Source organism: Dermacentor albipictus, chromosome 3, assembly GCF_038994185.2.
Source record: "Dermacentor albipictus isolate Rhodes 1998 colony chromosome 3, USDA_Dalb.pri_finalv2, whole genome shotgun sequence".
In the NCBI taxonomy this organism is placed as follows: Eukaryota; Metazoa; Arthropoda; class Arachnida; order Ixodida; family Ixodidae; genus Dermacentor; species Dermacentor albipictus.
This window is the reverse complement of record NC_091823.1, coordinates 138,235,824-138,255,733: the sequence shown is the minus strand read 5'-3', so window position 1 is coordinate 138,255,733 and position 19,910 is coordinate 138,235,824. Positions and strand designations below refer to the sequence as shown.

The 19,910-nt window shown below is 47.0% G+C and overlaps 1 protein-coding gene across 2 annotated transcripts in view; it reads left to right on the top strand.

The window, feature by feature from the left end:
- The first annotated feature begins 6,405 nt into the window (after positions 1 to 6,405).
- Positions 6,406 to 19,910, top strand: part of LOC139057937 (uncharacterized) — a 119,161-nt gene continuing 105,656 nt past the window's right edge. For both annotated transcript variants that reach the window (XM_070536743.1, XM_070536744.1), the window contains exons 1-4: positions 6,406 to 6,480; positions 8,834 to 8,860; positions 9,795 to 9,824; positions 16,178 to 16,204. In XM_070536743.1, coding sequence (XP_070392844.1) covers positions 6,477 to 6,480; positions 8,834 to 8,860; positions 9,795 to 9,824; positions 16,178 to 16,204 — 88 coding nt within the window. In that variant the 5' untranslated portion in view covers positions 6,406 to 6,476. The remainder of the gene's footprint in view (positions 6,481 to 8,833; positions 8,861 to 9,794; positions 9,825 to 16,177; positions 16,205 to 19,910) is intronic.

Genomic DNA, 19,910 nt, shown 5'->3' with positions numbered 1-19,910 from the left:
ATCATCTCGTACGTGTTCAAGGGAATATCCGGGACGCATTTATACATAAACAGTTCTTCCTATCGGTATTTCTCGATATGGAAAAGGCGTATGACACAACGTGGCGTTACGGAATCTTAAAAGACCTGTCAGAAATGGGCATCCACGGTAATATGCTTAACATAAAACAAAGCTATCTGTCAAATCGTACCTTCCGGGTAAAAGTCGGCAATGCACTTTCACGTCATTTTCCGCAAGAAACGGGTGTACCCCAAGGAGGCGTGCTCAGCTGCACGCTCTTTATCGTGAAGATGAACACGCTTCGTGCTTCATTACCACCGGCCATCTTTTACTCTATATACGTGGACGACATTCAAATAGCTTTCAGATCTTGTAACCTCGCAGTATGCGAGAGACAGGTACAGCATGACCTGAACAAAGTGTCAATGTGGGCAGACAATAATGGATTTAAGATTAATCCTAACGAAAGCTCTTGTGTTCTTTTTACAAGAAAGAGAGGACTTATCCCAGATCCTTGCATAGAACTGCGTGGACAACAGATACGTGTAAACAAAGAACACAAATTTCTAGGTGTTATACTTGACTACAGACGCACTTTCGTCCCCCACATTAAACATCCTAAAGAAAAATGTCTAAAAACAATGAACATAATGAAACTTCTATCCCAGACTACATGGGGTAGTGACAGGAAGTGTTTAATGAATCTCTATAAAAGCCTCATTCGATCACGACTAGACTATGGTGCCGTGATTTGCCACTCTGCCGCCCCGAGCGCGCAAAAGATGCTAGACCCAGTCCACCATCTAGGAATCCGACTGGCCCCTAGCGCTTTCAGAAAGAGTCCCATACAAAGTCTATATGTAGAATCGAATGAGTGGTCACTTCATCTGCAGAGAACATACATCAGCCAAAGATATTTTCTGAAAGTCCACTCAAATCCTCAACATCTGTGTTTTAAAACCGTTAATGACATGACATATGCTACACTCTTTCGCAATCGTCCCTCCGTAAGACAGCCTTTCTGGCTGCGTGTGAGGGAGCATAGTGAAGAAATGCATGTTCCGCTCCTCGAGCTCCGCCTAATGCATCTAGCCAAGCTGCTACCTCCTTGGGAGTGGGAGCTGATACAAAGCGACCCATCGTTCACTCAAGTTACAAAACACGCTTCAGACATTGAGATCCAAATGCATTTCCGGGAACTCCAGCACAAACACTCCTGCACGGAATTCTATCCAGACGCATCGAAGTCACACGACGGGGTGTCCTATGCAGCCGTCGGCCCATCCTTCTCGAAATCCGACGTACTACATCCGGAAACTAGTATCTTTATAGCTGAGGCCTAGGCATTGTTGTCGGCTGTAAAGCATATAAAAAAATCCAAACTCCAAAAATTTGTTATTTATACGGACTCCCTTAGTGTTGTGAAGGCCTTGATGTCCTTCTGTAACCACAAAAATCCGGTAATTAATGAACTCTACTTCGTGCTATGTAAAGCATATGCATCTAATCAACATGTGATTATATGCCGGGTGCATGCGCATAGGGGCATCGAGGGTAACGTTCTAGCGGACCAGATGGACACATCAATTTCATTACGTGCAGTTAATCGTACTGCTTCGGTTCCAGTCACAGACGTGAAGCCTTTCTTAAAAAGCAAACTGCGAAACCACTGGCAACGTATGTGGGACGCAGAAGTAAATGACAAACTGCATGTGATAAAGCCACAGTTAGGTTCTTGGCCCTCCGTAACAAAATCACGGCGAAAAGATGTCCTATTCTGTCGCTTCAGAATAGGACACACATTTGGCACGCATAACTTCTTACTAACTGAAAATGATCCTCCAACCTGCGGTAGATGCGGGGAGAGGCTGACTGTCCTGCACGTCCTCCTGGAGGGTCGGGCAGCCGAATCTGAAAGAAGGAAACATTTTTCCTAGCATAGCGGCAGCACACCCCCCTACATCCCGTAATGCAACTTGGTCCAAAACCTTTATTTGACACCAACGCAGTCCTAAGTTTCCTGAAAGATGTTGTCCTGCATGTCTTTAGCCCCCCATGTTCATAGCGGGTCCTCTCTTTAGAGGATGCCGCTGTGATAGCTCTTTCCTATAGCACGCGCCTCTAGGCCTTTGTGTTTCAAGGGCTCTGGCGAGGTAGCAGTGCTCCAAGTGATTTTACCATCTTATATATTTTATATTTTGCATCATTCTTCTACAATGGATTTTAATGTTCATAGTATTCGTCATTTGTCATCGCCATAATGTTATAGCACGTAGATTTTACACACTTCACAGCTACTATTTTTAGGCCACTTTACAACCAAGTCACATCTTCCATAATACATCAACATTACCACTTGTCATAGCGCTCTTAGGCCAAACCTGGCCCTTGCGCCACAAAACACGACACATCATCAAGAACGCCTGTACGTAGGCGGAAGGGTTGCCAACAGCATCGCGTGCTGCAGATGCTCGACCTTAGAAACTGTGCTTGCTGAAGCGCTCTACACATCATCGGACCGTTGTCTAATGAACGCTGGTTGAGGTGCTGGGTCCCTTTCAACTCTACCATCCTGGAACTCCGCACTCGGGCGCTACATACCGCCATGCCAGACGCCGACCAGCTGATTCTCCCATCGCCGCCTCTTCTATGCCCTGGCACTATTCGCCAGCGACACCCTACTACCTTCAGCGGGACGGACGGCAACAACGTTCAACATTGACTTATTTCCTTAGAGTGGGTGAGCGCTCATAACTAATGGGATGACTCGACGAAGCTTACCAACGTCGTTTTCTATCTCGCGGTTGCAGCCAACCTCTGCTCCAAGAACCATGAGGTGGATTTTCGAACATGGCCTAGGTTGAAGGCGACTTTTGCGGAGGTATTTAACCGGCCCGCCATTCACGAGCCGAGCAGCCTTTGCGCACACGCGCACAGGACACGGGTGAAACATTCACCAGTTACATACAGAACTTGTCGATCTATGTATGTAAACACGTCAACGCCACCATGTCTGAAGTGGAATGGAAGCACATCACGAAAGGAATTCATAATGATGCCTTCGAAATGCTACCGGCCAAGAACCCGAACACTGTCGCCAACGTTGTCACCCTCTGTCAGACTACGACGAGCTACGCAAACAGCAAACATTGACGAGGGCTCCTACAACTTATGCATCGATCTTCAGCCTGGCCATTGCTTCAGACAATGCATAGCTGATCACACAGATCAAGGCCTTTCTCCGCGAAGAAGTCGCATGATAGCTGTCCGTGATACCCTTCACTCAGTTGCCGGCTAGTCCTTCACCATCTGCTCAGCGCAACGTCATTCAAGAAGTCGCTGATGCACCACCTGCCCGTGGGCGCTCCAATAACGTATGCACCGGTAGCTGCCAGGCCACGCCAAGAGCCGATACGACCCTTTCAGCAGATCGTGCGCCGCCCTTGTCCTCCCAGCTCCTGGGCCGGCCTTCTTGTTTCCACCCAGTGGCGCACGCACTACAATCGGCGTATATGCTTGGCATGTAATTATCCCGCACTCGTCGCAAAGTTCTGCCGTCGTATGCAAACAATCGACAATGATCTCCGGGCGCTCCGCTATCCGGCTGACTCCAATGAAAGTTACACTCCATCCAACCCACCGGCCTCACGTACTCTGAGCGATCGTCCTTTCTTCGACTATCGCTGATCGCCATCCGTACGTCGCCGGTGGCTTTCACCGATTCGTCGGTGGCACATCTCTAACAACGAGGGAAACTTGGCGACGGAGTTCCCGAGGGAAGAACTGCAGAAATTTATAAGTGCCGAAGTCCTCGTTCCTTACTTGCTAATTTCATTGAAGTGTTTGTCGAAGGTGTCGCTGCAGTCGCTTTTGTTGATACCGGCGCAGCTGTTTCTGTTACGGAAGCCAGATTTCACCGAGCACTAGGTTAGGTAAGGACACCTCTTTCTGCATTGCCACTTCGGTCTGAAAGTGCTCAATCCTTTGAACGAACCGCAGTCTGTACAGCCCGTGTCGTGATTGAAGACGTTATGTACACTACAGAATGTTTAGTGATCTCATCATACTCCCAGGCAATTATTATAGGATGTGATTTTATCTCATCCCACACCGCTGTAAGCGATTTCGTTCGCGCTGAATTGGAATTAACCAACTCCGTGACCTCACCTTCATTGATCCACATTCTTCTGCTAAACTTGCCATCAGGAAGACACCAATATACCGCCATGCTTGTCAGCACTTGTACCAGTCTCACGTGGTGCTATCGACTATGGAATGGTCTTTTTCACGCAATACGATATCTTCGTTGCCGGAATAGCACTTCCTCTGCCTTTTGCTGCACTTGACCTCGTCGCCGGTTACAGCACAGTGCCCGTTTATAACACGCTTTCATCCCCACTCACATTGTTTCGTCGAGACCACCGATTCTATGCAGATTGTATCCGTCCCTGATGAAGCGCCCCTACGGCCGTCATTGGCGTCAGCGCCCTTTCTGCTCCTGATGTAACATCTACGGATGCTTTCAGCCCATTCATCGCCGAGGGTCTCATACCCTTGCAACGATCCCAGCTAATTTTTATGTTATTGATTTATTTGCAGGTATTGTTGGCTGGAAGGACGAACAGCGGGGTGTCTGGCGAGAAAACTGGAGTGGGCAAATGTACACAAGAAAAAGGGATCGTACAGTTGGTATATGCGTATAACTCTGCAATAAAATAGTAAATTGAGAGGCAGTGAAAGGCAGGAAAATGTGGAAATGGAGGAATAAGTGAGGGTAAGAATCAAGGCTAAGTGATGGCATAACGTGCTTTGTAATAATTATGTAAGAAATCCAGGTTCAAGATCCGTCCTTTAGTCATTCTAAGTTGCCACGCACCAAAATATTTCCAGTCAGTGTAGGCATCTAAAATTGTCCATGAGGTATGATTCTGTATATATGCTCTCGCCAGAACGAAATTTGTTTCTAATATACAGCGTGCCCCACATAACTTGAGCCAAACATTAAAAGTGTACAACGAAGGTAATTTTGCTTGCCGTCGCATTGAAACACTCTGATTAGTCTTGACAGTCAACCTAATAAGATGACTTAATTATTGAACTTCTCTAATATTATAATTAGATGAAAAGTGTTCATGAGAAAATTGCAGACCAGCATAAAAAAAAACTGTAGATACAGCGTTCTGTTGCTCGATACGTGTTAGATAAAAGTGGTTTTTCGAGCGCGAAAGAAAAGGCCCCAAATGAACGGAAAATGCCTCGGGTGGGCTGTGATGGGGCAATTTTCCCTATATTCGCGTTACCTGTCAATATTACCTGTCCAGCTACGTGGCATTTGCATATTTTCGATGTTTGGCTGAAGCTACGTGGGATACCCTGTAAAGCGCCTTGCATTGTCGAATATATGGTCACGGCCATTCAAAATTCATTGGTTTAAAGTTCAGTTCAATAATATTTTTCACAAGAACGCACAGGCACTATCTTACTGCATGGTAAACTCCATATTAAATTAATACTTTTTTCACATACCGATCAAGATAGGCATTGCCACTGACGCTTCCCAAAGTGAAGAGTGGGGACATTGAATATCTCCCTCTATTCTTCATAAGTCATTTTCTCTTCGCCTTCAAGATATCATACCCATCTTTCTAGCATAATGTTCAGCTGTAACTACATCCTTCCGGAAACTGAATACATCAACACGTTCCACAGTGGTTTTGATGGATTCTTTGTCACTGTGCTCGTCCCACGCTGCTTCTGATGAACACCAGGTTTCGCGAGCTATCCAATTGTTATTGGCCCCTCCTTCAGAGTTGATTCGACTGGTTTGGGTATCTGGACATAAGAGCCTATTTACAAACGTAATGGCAGATTCGCTGACGAAAAATTACCTTCACAGATCTGGCCAGGTTCTATGACCTCTTCTTGCGGGAAACCAAAAACAGTACATAATTTGCCCATTGATTGTCAACAATATCCTGAACTACGAAAAAGAACATTAGAAACACCATTCCGCCTTCTTAGATTACACTTATTTCAATATGCACTATCTTTGGGGGCCTCGACCCTTAGGCACATCGGCAAGAAGGTTCACGATGCCGTCCAAGATTTTATGGTAGGATCAGAAAGATTCTGACTATAAAATAAAGCCTTAAGGGTTTGCTATATTTCAGTAAAATTAGTTAAATTAACTGAATTTTGTTTTAATTTCTAACTTCATTCTTTTAAAATCATAAATAAATATTGTTTGCTATAACTTATATTTATTTTTCCTTATTGGCATATTTACCTACCTGGTTTTTGGCGAATTCCCCAGTGGGTATGTGCCACTAAAATCTAGGCTTTCTTTTCATCTACAGCTATTTTATAAACCCCCTGCTTCTTGGCCAATCCCCCCCCCCCCGTAGTGGGTAAGAGGCAGTATTTCGAGAGAAGAGAAGACGTGACAACTGCGCCTAACAACCTTCCTCAGTGCAACCATGGGTAAGCGATATCATTTTTAAAGCCTTTCTTGTAGCCCAGCACAGGATACAGGTGTGCGTAATTTAACTAGTTACTTCGTTAAGAGAGGTGAAGAGAGAGTTGTATAGCGCTAGCAATCGGACCGTCAGTCCTAGCGACCAGCAGCATGGCGATGGCTCGAGGCGAAGAAAGCGGATGCTCTAGCAGCTTCATTCGTTCAAATAACTGTATTGAATGCCCTGCGATTTGGGTGGGGTGGGCCTGGACCCCGCCTAGCTTTCGGTCAAGGGTTCTCGGCCCTTGGCGGCTTCCTCGGATCGCTGGAAGGCCCAGAGTGGGAGGCCGTGTTGGCCAGCTCAGACCCGGTCGTCCAGACCAGGACCGTGGAGTGGGCCACCCAGGTCGCCGTCAGCCATGAGCTGATGGCCATCTAGCACGGAATCGTCCGCACACGCGTTCTGACGAAAATAAAGTTTTTCCATCCATCCATCCATCGGGCTGCAGGTGAAAGCTGAGCAACGCGGACTCCTAGCGCACGTGGAGGCTGTCGCTGTTTGAGGCTGCATCACAGTTATCCTGTATTATAGCCATGCATTCCCATAGGATATGTTCCAAGGTGTCTCTAGAGTCGCATTGTTTGCACTTGTCAGGCGTGTATAAAGCTGGGGTATTAGGTGCATGATAGCAGGGCTCTTACGAAAAAGCGACGTGGACTGTGTGTGTGTGAGTGGCTTTTAATTTGAAAGGTAAAGAGGAAGTCCAGCGCCGCAACCGCCTCTCGTGAGAGGGCACGTTAACGCCGCTGTACAGGGAAGGGGTGAGGGAGGTATAGGGAAGGTTAGAAGTGTGTGGAATCTCCCCGTTTATTAACCTAATATGTAGAAGGCCCCTCGTGTGGCAGCTGCAGATTTGTTGTGACGTAACTGGCGGGCCGGCGCACGATGGTCAGCAAGCAAAATAAACAGACACAAAAGAGGACTCTGCTGTCCCATCTGGGGGTAGTGACATATTCCTAAGCTACGGGTAGCACAAGAATATTGCGATAGATGTGGTTTTGATTTTCACAGGTTGGAAGTTGTTTTCACACCCGCCTTTATTTCTCTTTACCTTTTCATCTCTGCCCTTCCATCAGAAGGAAAAAATGCTTCTCTCCAGCCCTTGCTTAACTATAATTATTTTTGGCTTTGTTGCAGCATTTCTAGAGGTGAAGTGAGGTGTGCGGGATATGCAATGAAGTTCGCGACAATTAGTGATAAAGCAACAGACTAGTGAGTTACGGTTTTCCTAGAATGGTGTGTATTCCTGCTATAGCGTTCCGCATTCTTGCATATTGGTTCACGGAGAAGAAGCGTCAATACATTCTTTTTAGCAAGCTGCCACATGCCTACGTGCCCGTGTTTTGTTATAGGCATCAACGACACTCAGCTGGCGAGTATCTCTGCAGGCTTCCAACAGGCTAAAACATTCATAGGGAGAGTTTAGGCACTTAATAAATGATGCCGTGCTAGTGTTACACACTTGAACCTCGTGAATACGTGGCTAGCACTTAACAGGATAAGGCCTAAAAAAACTGCATGCCCGCTGGAGCTGAGACGAATACCTGCATACGCGCCCACATGACGATATGACGTTCGCTGTAGAGGCAACAGTTCCTCGTCTATGCGAGATCTTGTGGAAGAGCCCGCTTTTTGAATTCGGTAGCAAAGAAAATATCAGCCTTAATAGGGCCAAGAAGTTGATCTTAGGTAGCAAGATGACAACATGTCGTAGTCCCGAATGCCGCTGTCGCGCTTCATCTGATGACACCGACTGAGTGGCTAGAGGCAGATTAGTACAGGTCTGTAAGCCCAGAGGTGCCATGCAAAGAACAAGGAGGGCACATGTGGGCTTACCATGCTTACACTAGGCCGGATAAGGAAAACGTGAGAATTTTGAATGAGCCTTGTTGCTAAGGCCAGTGAAATACGCTGGAGGAATAGTGCATTTTCACTGTTTTCCCTAGCGGGGCAAGGCGACTATATTGACAGAGCACAGCTGAAAGGATCTTCTATGTTGGCCAGAGCAGCTGAAAATGCGACGGCGTCAGGTATTGCGCTTGAACGGCGTTCAACTCTAGCTGCAGCTGCGTATGTGGCGGCTCCGCGCAGGACCGCAGCCTAATTTTCAGAGTGATCTGCGTCGGTGGCTCGTTCCGTTGGACATGCTATGTGTTCTTGGAATTTATTAGCATTAGTAGCCCCAGCTTTCCTTCTTCTACCACCTGTTGGTCGTTCCGTATACCGATGAGCTCTGCTGCGGCCCAGAAAAACTGCAGAACATTTTCACAAACCTCATGCCTATGAATACTAATGTGTGGATGAAATTACACTTTCAGAACAAAGCGGATTCAGTTCTATGGGTGGTAAGTCAATGGGTTTGTTTCGTTCGTCCAACATTTGCTGTTGTATTTATTCATTCACTCATGCATACTTGTTTTTCATTTCTTTGGTCATTGATTTTGTCTTCAATAACATTTTGGGTATTGCATCAGACGACGAGTGAGTATTTAACCCACCCTGCCGAAATAATTGTACAGGAACTGCACAAACGAACACTTCAACAAAGTACAAAGAAAGGAGGCCAAAAGACAAGGCGCCGAGGCCTCCGTGCTTCCCTGTTCTTGACTGCTGTATCTTTGTGTCCACCTGTAACTGAATTATCACAAACGGTCATATCACACATTCTCTTTTTCGTTCCCTTAACTGATATCTACGAGCGCACACACGCAGCAGTGATGTAAGCGAGGTCAATAAACATGTCAGTGATGAAAGTATGCGACTTGCAATTGCGCACTTCAACTGTCCTGGTAAGTCGTTCAATAATAGAACAGTATACACTCAAATTGGTGGAATTGTCATAATATTCTACGTCGAAGTTATGTAACAAAACGCTCTGACAGGCACTGTTGAATCAGATATATTCATTGATTGATTCTTTATTGGGTTATCACATATACGTGTGATAGGAGGCGAAGGCAAAAATCATTCAGGGACGGCTTGAGGGAGTCCTTCGCCCCCACGTGGCCAAAGACAGCAGCAGACGCACACGCATTTTGTTCACATTGCCGTACACTTTCCCAAAACCATCATATTAGACACAGACTTGTCATACACTTTGACAACACCTCAAATTAAACACACTAGTTACTGCTCGACACTTTGGTTAGCCTGATAGGTATATACGTCATGAAGAGCACATGCAAAGGCGCGATGAGCTTAATATGGTCATAGAAACTAATGTTTTGAGAAGGCAACTGTGGTCTTTGCGTAAAGAATATTTTCGTTCTATTTTTACAGATGAAATGTCCATGATGTCCAGTGGAGTCGGTAAGCTGTTTCTGCACGCGTACGTGAAAGTACGCAGTTACGCACTCATCCCACTGCCTTTCTCTCGCCAGAAGTTGCTGCTGCTCAAACCGTAACTTTTGCGCTGCTGTAAAGTTGATATTTAAAGCGAAGTTTTTATTGCAAACATTTCTTGCCGAGTTGTAGGCACTCTAAATACCTATTTGGCCTCAAACACCGAGCACCTTTACTAGGTTAGGGCCTTCTAAATATTGTGCGGGGAAGAAGCAGGTAACAAGTTCATTGACCGTCTTAACAGAGAGTTTCATAAAATATTTACTAGAGAGAAGTGTGCTGCTAGGGTGCACACGAGCTGCAAGCCGGGTTATTCAGCCAGCATACTATTGCTGCTTATTACATGGATTTACCTGCACTTCATCCTATTGACTTCAGTAGGCTTTATGACTGTGCACACACGCATCATTTCTATCTAAACATGGTTGCATAAAAATTTAGGTGCACAATAATAAGATTGCCTGGCGGTAGGATTTGAACAGAGGACAGCTAAGACACAAGCACGTTACGGAAACAATTAAGTAACGGACGCATACGTCGACAATGTGCATAAGAAAAATTTTGAGGACGCTTAAGCTTTGCCTTTAAGAGCGCATCACGATAGCATTCAATGACCCCTGACTGCTCCTCACACTTTCCGGCAACTACATCCTATGTAACCGTAATGTTTGCTCAGAAACGCTGCCGGTGAACGCTATGCACGAATGCGAGCTTTAAGGTTATCGACGGCCCGCTGCCACGGATGCGAGCGCCATCTAGATGGTGGTGTTGCAAGGAAATTACTGGGGCGCGCCGTTATATGAATGGTAGATACGGTGGAAAAGGGGCCTGTGTAAGGTTTTTGCGTAAAAGAATTATATGTGCTACTATATTCAATTACAATTCGACGCTATCATATGTGCAGGTCGTGTGTAGTTCGAACTTTATGATTCTTCTGAGGCATTTTACTTCGAGAGTTTCAGTTAGTTCAGTAACGCCTCCGAGCCATGCGGAGGGCCTGCGTGGTTCGTAATGATTTTTCGCTCGCGAAACGGTCGGCTCCGGCGCCGCATACCGGACGCCGACACCGTACGTATTGCAATACGGACGGGCTGTTAGCGCTGGAGAGACTGACCCCGCTGGAAAGCGCTGGAGAGGATCGTCCAGTATGGCGTCTATCGTGGTCGCCACGATACATATATATACGGAGGCTCATTGCTAACTTGGACCAAGATTTTAAAAGGATATATATATATATATATATATATATATATATATATATATATATATATATATATATATATATATATATATATATATACTGTGTACTACAAGTAAATATTGCTGTGCAATATCCAGCCTCTCTATAGTTCACTGCAAACAAAATCACAGCTTCGGATAACCATGCTGCCCTTTAAAACTAATACTTATTCCTTCAAAACCCCACTTCATATATGTACACGCGCACACATGTTTCATGAGCCAGTAACCAAGAATGCTTCGCTTTATATACATGTCAATTGGAATTGAGTCTGGAAAATATTTTTTTCGGCCCCAAAACATTGCTATGTCTGGTAATCTGTGGGCGATCTTGCCAGGCTGAGTTTCCACCAGTGCCACAAAAAGAGTTTCGCTAACTTCTATGGTCAAAGCCCACCCAGAAATAACATAACGTGATTTGTGCCACGAAATGACAGAAGACACAATATCACCGCAGATGAAAGCCAGCGATGTGGTTCATTGTAGCTGTGCCAGGTCACACTCATGTGTCGACTGGATGAGCTGTTTGGCTTCTTGTGTGAAGGGAAGTTTACGCTGTATAAGCCACCACGAAGCCATTACCTTGTACGGCCACGCCATGCACAGCGCTGTAGGGAGGAGGACCGCACCATTTTCGACAGAATGTTCCCGCCAGCAACGCTATTGCCGTTAAGACACCTCTACGTTTGTTCGCAATGAATGATTGGACAAAGGGCTTAGGCCTGTATGTAATAATCAGACTAGGCGAGAATTAATTAGGCCAATATTTAGTAAATAAACATAGGGCTTGCTGTTCTGGCAGGTATGTCCTACAGTTTCGACCAACACTAGCTATTCTCTGATCTTCGGACGGGTGCTCCTGGCGTGGTTTTTTTTCGTGCCTAGTCGAATGACGAGCACACGGAGAAGATCGGAAGGCGCCACTTTAGCTCGCAGTTTCCTGTGATAGGCCCACGCCGGTTCAACGGACTACGCGAATGTCAAATTCAGATATTATTTTGCTATTTTTCGGAAGCGGAGTGTAAGAATAATGGCCATTATTCGTTTTTATAAATATTCTTCATAACTATATTTAGGCAACGCACAAAACACTCCAATAAAGAAGGAAAGTAAACAAATAAGAGCGCTAAAAGGGCTATTGCGTTTTTCTTTATTGCGATAGCAATTACCGAAACCCTCCAGGCGAAGCCAACGGCCTTGGCCGCTGGCTTCGCTGTGATGCTGCGTACAACGGCCAGGAGCGATAATGCCTTTCTTGCGCGCCTTAAGCTGTATGTGCGAGTGAAATCAAGCGAGGGGTGCTCACGTTCGGGGCTCTATCTCGCCCGCGCGAAAGGAAAGAAAGCTGGGTGGAAGCACTCCAATTTCCCTCGCGCGCGAGGAGACCACCTTAAGGGGGAGGGGGGGGGGAGGGAGACCGGGCGGCGTTCAACTCTAGCTGCAGCTGCGTATGTGGCGGCTCTGCGTAGTAGCGCAGCCTAATTTTGAGTGATCTGCGTCGGTGGCTCGTTCCGTTGTGAATGCTATGTGTTCTTGGAGCTCAGTTTGCATTGAAGCGATAGCCAGCACGAAGGTCACTTCACTCGTTACTGCTGGCGCTTTTCCTCAGGCCAGCGTTCTTACAGCGAGTGCCCGCGGTAATCGAATGGGATGTGTTCGTGTTCGCTGCGCGGGCTGGCTCCATCCTTGGTAATTTAGTTAGCAAACGAATACGTAGAACTTGATACGGCCAGTAAGAGTACTTCAGAAGAACTTCAGTTTGGCCTAGTTGGTATTTACTGCAAATCATATTGACCGCAAAAAAGACGGGGACATAGGAAGAAAACACGTAAACAGCACAGGCGGTAACTTTCAACTGTTTTATTCATAGCAGCCAGTGGGCATATATAGCCAAAAGGAACATGCGCAGATCGCGGCAAACAAGAATGCACATCAGCTTAGCGTGGCAACCAATTATCAAAAAAATCTATTTCCGCTTGAAACAACCTAATGGAGGTATCGCTAACACAATCTTCGCCTTTCTTATTTATATGGTAAGCCTCCATCAGTTCACGTGCAGTCTGGTCATGGCTTCTGCCCAGAATCTTTATCTCCTCAAAAAGAGGTGCGCAGCGACAGGCATTGCAGTGCGCAGGTAAGTGCGCCAACTCATCTTTCTTTAACTTTTGCTCATGCTCCCTGGCTCGACCATTTAGGCACCGTCCAGTCTGCCCTATGTAGGACTTGCCACAGGCCAGGGGGATTTCATACACAACTCCTACATTGCATTTGGTATACGGCTTGGCGTGGTTCTTACCACAACCTAGCCTTCCTTTAGGATCACGGGAGGTGCGGGGGCAGAGCCGCGCCAGCTTAAAAGGAGCTGAAAAGACAAGGGGGACTCCAAACCTGCCTGCCACCTTCCTTAGGTTATGACCCTGTGGATATACGGTACTACTTCAGGTCTTATGGCCATAGAAGTCGTCCTCACCCTTGCTTTGCCCCTAGATCCTTTTACCTTCTGCAGGAGGGTTTCCACCACTGGCGTTACCATCGAGTCAGGGAACCCTGCCGTCTTAAGACGGGAAATCTGATTGTCAAAGGCAAGCTGCATCTTGTGCACACACGAATTGCGGAGAGCCGATTCTAATCAGAGCATCGCTACTCCTCGCTTAACAATCTTTGACTGGGAGGAATCGTATGGCACCAAGCCCTTTTGTGCCCGAGGGAAGTGCTGCCAGCACCCGTGACCTTTAGCAAAGGAAATGCGTAGGTCTAAAAAGCGCAGAGAATTGTCGAGTGGAAGTTCGTGAGTAAAAGAAAGCCCTTTGCCAAGTTGTTTAAAAACGGCTAAAATGCTGTCACAAGAAGTTAGACTTCCTTGCCCATTAAAAACAATTAATGTCCCCGTCTTTTTTGCGGTCAATATGATTTGCAGTAAGAGTACTATCCTTACTTCGTATGGCTGTCTGCTAGTTATCGCAATGAATGCATCGCTTTTCGGCTGAAACTGCCACTTTTTGCAAAGCGGCAGAGCTTGTATGTATGTAGTACATAAACATTAGTGCACCGCCATGTGAAAATGGCACTATTCAGCAAAAGTACAAAAGCGGTTCTATTGAGATTGTTACTGGCCTTCTAAAGATGACGATTCTCTCTTCTTTACTAGGACGTAAGGCTAGCTGATGCACGTCTGATGTACGGCTGAATGAGAAATCTACTTAGCTGCCGCCGTGGAAATTAGTGCCGATGTCAACCGTAAAGTGGAGTGACTCGCAAAAGGTGTTCAACTGAGTCTCAGTTTTTGGGTCGCTATTTCCATTGGTTATACCTTGGCCCGGGTCGTCAATCAACTCTTACGCAGGACCACAGGCCGCGGCCCGCAGCCCATGCGTGGCCCGTCACCTATCTACGCCATCACGTGGTGTGCACAAATGCCGTTACAACGGAATTTTTCCCCATGCTCGTTCTGACGATGTTTTCAAGGCCAAAACGCCGGAGCACTGATGGGTGCGGGCCGCCTTGTCAAGACTATCCCAGAGAAAGAAACCCACACGTTTTCGTCACGGTAGCTTGCAGATACTATTGAGCTGGATGGAATCGAACGTGAAAGCTCAGCTCCTCTGCTATGGTTATGATTGGCTCTTACATTTGTCTGTGGGATGCCATCAAGCTGCAAAGTCTAAGGCTACTCGCCGAAGGGTGACTTAGATGAGGGCAGCCAATTCGAATCTGGAAAAGCTTTGAGGTAAGTGTGAGTGTCGATGTGTTAGTGAATTGTCACAAAGACAAGATAAATGCAGCGAGTTGCTGTTTGCCGCCTAAAACCACTGCAGACACCGCATGGGAGCTTTTAAAAACTGTCCAAATGGCCGCATCAGCAATCTCTGTTGCCGGAACAGCACACAAGAGTTCTGAGAGTGGTGATGGGCCTCTACAGTTAACGTTTTCTATTCTGTGAAGACAAGTGTTCCTCCACTTACGGCCCATGTCAACAGGAGCCGGCGTTCAACCCCACATCTCTTTTCCTACACTTTTCCAGAGAAGACAGTCCATGTCTTCTCTGGTACTTGTAGCGGAACATGCTGAGGCCCCTCACATGATTATTTTCATAGTTGTCACCGCCGCACTCAGCTCCAAGGCCACCTATCTCATACTTCTCTGTGACTGGCATTGAATTCTCCTCCTCAATATTTTGTTAGGGCGAGCAGCGCCTACAGAGAGAGGACGACCACTAGGGTTAAGCCCTGGCGTGTTCCACCTTTGAAAGACCAGTGGAGAATATTGCAGAGAACTTGGGTCATTTCTGCAGGAGAGTGGCCGCTCCGAGCTCCGAGACGAGATAGTGTGTCGCTGTGATGTAGAGCATGCCATCTCCCCCGCCCCCCCCCCCCACCCAAGAAAAAAAACGAGAAAAGAAATAAAATACCAAGAAAGATGGCTTAAATATGGTAGCCATACTGAAGAAATGTTAGCAGGAAGATGCGGAGGAATGATCAAAAATTCAGTCGCGCAATTACTGACTAAGCTCTGATGCCCTAATTATAGCCCACCAGCTCGTGTCCATACTTCATTTCTCGGAATAGGTTCATGACCACGGCAGGCTCATTCACTGCGAATGGGATGTTGTGTCAACAATGGTGTCTCACCTTCGGCCATAAGGCTTCAAGATATGGCAACGCACATTGTATAATGAAATGATGCAACAGCGCAGATGATGCAGGACTATTCTGCCAGAAATATTATTTCAACCTTCTCTTCTTGTGTGGAACAGGTGTATAGGACCTCTCTTTTGTTTGGAGCTTGCAGTCATGGAGACGAGGCCCATAGCGATTGCTTTAAAGGATCGTTGTCCCCAATTCTTTATTTCGCGACTCACCTGTGTGTTGCTCATTCAGCACTTCTCAGCAGGATTTCCTTGCTGTAGCATTATAAAACATGTTTTTTTTTGTTTTCGAGCGGATGACTTTCTTTCTGTAGCTCGAGAACGTGGCTATGAAATTAGTTTTATTTCCAGACAGAGTAATACTGCATTACACAAATAGCGAGCCACCTAACAAATCAACGTTCTCATTCTGTCTTTGTTATTTCTCTTTTTACAGATGTTTCACTTATGGAAGGAAGCAGCAGTAAGTGGTCCAGTATTTTATATAAAACATATTGTGACGGAGGCAAGATGTAGACGAAGGATACATTTAGAAAGCATTAAAAAAGGTAGGGGAAGGGAAGATGTCTGATCCGGCCCACGAGCTAGCGGCCTCATCGTGTCTTGATCGCTTTTTCCAAACCACGCGTCCTTCTATGTATCAATCGCCCCGTAACATCACCCTGCCGTGGCGGAAGCGCCGTCCTGGCGCATCCGACGAAGGTAAGGAGCTACAAGGGCAATAGGGCTTCAGCCGGGAAGCGTGAACAACCTCATGTGGTATTGAGGAAGTTGAAAAAGCAGAGCCGAGGTTTCTACTCTCGTAATGGACATCACCGAGTTGGCGCAGCTTCTTTTAGGGCCAGGTGTAACGTGGGAGGAACTTCCGCATAGGCCAACCCGGTGGCATAGCGGCCATGTTAATAATAGAGAGCCACGCATGAAGTGCAAACTTCCTTATCGGCTGTCGTAACGCGATTTTGGGGAATCTTGCGAATCACAGAGTTCGTTGTCGGCATGTCTATGAGCTGCACGGGCTCGACCAACAACGTCACCGGCGTCCCCAGTAGCCGAGTGAGGAGCCGACGGGAAAAGAGTCTCGAATAGCCATGTAAGATGTCGAAAAAACAGCAATTAAAACGGGGAATATCCAGCAGTACCATGCCATGACGAATTGTACGCGATGGTAACAAATGGTAACGTGCTGTCCTAGCCAGGGTGATAAGGTGAAACATGCATGGTCAGTATATCAGTTAGAGTTCGGTTTAGGTGCTCGGTCAGTCCAATCGTCCATGTATGATAACAAGTGGTGAGCTGATGTTCAGTGGAGCAGGCACGAAGAAGGTCATCTACCACTCGGTACAGGAAGTACCTCCCGCGATCGTTGAGGAACTACCGAGAAGAGCGATGATGTAGAAATACGTCGTCGAGGAGAAAGTCTCCAACATTGCTGGAACAGCTTCTCGTCAATACCCGATGATTGGGAAACGCGTGGCGTAAACTGTCATGACCGCAACACATGTATTTCCTGAGATGGATGTCGGGAAACGGCCTAGAAGGTCAGGACCGACGCGGAAGAATAGCTGTGCAGGGTTATCAATCGGTTGTAGCTGGCCTGCTGCAAGCGCTAAAGGACTCTTGCGGCATTGGCAGCCTTCCCAAGCAGTGGCGTAGCGGCGCGCAGAACAGCACATGCCAGGCCAGAAAAACCGATGCTGGATGCGGGCGTACGCATGCGAGCCACCTAGGTGACCGGCTGTTGGTACGTCGTGAAGCTGGTGGATGCTGGAGCGTAGATGGTGACGTAGAAACAAGCAGAAGAAAGCAGAAGCTCTGGGACATTTCAGTTGATATTACGGCCCTACATAACGTTGTCGTGTACCTCAAACAGGCAAACAGAATTGTCTGGTGATAGGGTGATGAGACAGTCGATGATGAGCCGCAAAGACACGTCTCGTCGTTCGGTGGGGATATCATCCCAAAGAAGGATGGAGAGTACGCAGGCGTCTGAGTCAGGATCATTAACGTCAGGAAGATCGAGAGGGTGGCGTGACAAGGAATCTGCATCTTGGTGTAGTCGTGCGGATTTCTACTCCACAGCAAACGAGTATTCTTGTAGCCACAGTGCCTAGTGGCCGAGTCGTCTAGACGGATCCTTGAGCGACGGGAGTCAGCAGAGGGCACGATGGTCTGTAATAACAGGAAAAGTTCGGCCAAACAACCTAATTCTAAATTTTGTGACAGGCCACACTAAAGACAGGCACTCGCGTTCAGTGACGGAAAAGTTTCATTCGTTTAATGAAAGAACGTGATTCGCATAAGTGGTGGCTCGTTCCTCGCCATATTGTTTTTGGCCAAGGACAGCCACAGTTACATGACCACTGGTATCTGTGCGCAATAATGCAGGTGATGCGGGCTCAGAATGGGCCAGTATTGGTAGTGTATTTAGTAGACGGATGAGAGCAGGCAATGAAGCTGCTTGTTCGGATCCCCACACAAGAGCAACGTCCGTCTACAAAACTTTATTGAGAGAGCGAGCTATGTCCGCGAATTTCCACACAAAGCGACGAATGTAGGAATATAATCCTACGAAAGTGCGGACGTCTTTGGCTCAGCATGGCACGGGAAATTGTTGCACTGCTCGCACCTTGTCGAGGTCTGGTTTAACACCGGCAGCACTGACAAGGTGATGGAGCATAATTATTTGGCGTCACCAGAAATGGCACCTGGCTGAGTTCAGCTGAAGAATGGTTCGACGTAAGATGGCAAGAACGGCCAATAAACGGTTGAGGTGGCTGTAAAATGTAGGCGAGTACACAATGACATCCTCTAAGTAGCATAGGCACATGGACCACTTATATCGCCACCGCAGAGAGTACATCATAAGTGCTAAAGTTGCTGGGACATTGCACAGTGCGAACGAAATCTCCATGAAATGGTACAGGTCATCTGACGGTCGATTGACAAAAAATGTTGGGCTCAATAATGGCTATTGAAGGAGTCATCCATGAAAAGTAAAGGGTAGACGTCTTTTTGTGTTACTTTGTTCAAACTCCGATAATCAACGCAGAAACGCCAACTGCCATCCTTCTTTTTCATAACAACGACAGGGGATCCCCACGCTCTTAACTAAGGTCCGATGACGTATTTTGTAATCATTTTGTCAACCTCATTCTGAAAGACGACATTTGTGATTGGATACGTGATCTGGATGCCGTCATATCGGATTTGCGTCACCAGTGTTTATTCAATAAGTCAGGACAGATGTTTGGCCTAGAGAGCAACCGCCAAAATCAAAGACGTACCGATGGGATGCTAGAACGTGGTAGAGATCTTGAGCTTGCGTATGGTTCAGATCGGGAGCATTCTTCTTGGTAATGTCGTCGAGAGATGAATGAGCGAAGGTAGCGGTGCAAGAAGGCCGCGAAACATCTGCATCCAAACCGGCAATTTCGCAGCGATCAAGCGCGGAAATTTTGGCCAGCGACCTGCGTTGCGGGATAACCTTAGTCGAAAGGCTGACGTTGAGAAGGGGAATGACAAGTGTGTTCTCAGCGACGCAAGCAATTGTGTGGGCAAGGGCGACATAGCGGGCTGACAGAACGTCGACGATCGGAGGCAAGACGTGTTCGCCGCCGGGAATATGATCTTAAGACCTCAAAGCAACGTATGCACCAGCTTCAGGTAGCAATCAAACGTGGTGGCAAGAGCATAGGCGTGGTGGTATGTCGGCTGAAATATGGGGAAGGTGGGGCAGATCAAGCTTAAGAGCAGTGGTCATAATGTCAATTTGGGTAGAATGACTGGACAAAAAGTGTAAGCCGAGGATTGGGCCATGGGGGCACTTCTGAATGACAACAAATTGGGCTGAAGTGGAATGACGAGCGATGCAGACGCGAGTGGTGCTTATGCCAAGAACGGCAGCAGTCTCTCCATCAGTGACGGGGAAAACGCGAGAGGTGGAAGGCGTTGGCACTTTATGAAGGCGATGATGAAGATCTGCACTGATTACAGGAATGTGCGCCCCAGTGTCGACGAGCGCCGAAATAGTGATGTCATCGACATCAACATGTCAAGCTTCAGCTTGTCGGCAGCGTTTCAAGAGGATGGCTGTGCTTCGGCGTGGTCTTTCCAAGACGACGACGCCACCGCCGTGTTGAAAAGACGGGCAAACGCATGGCTGATGCGCC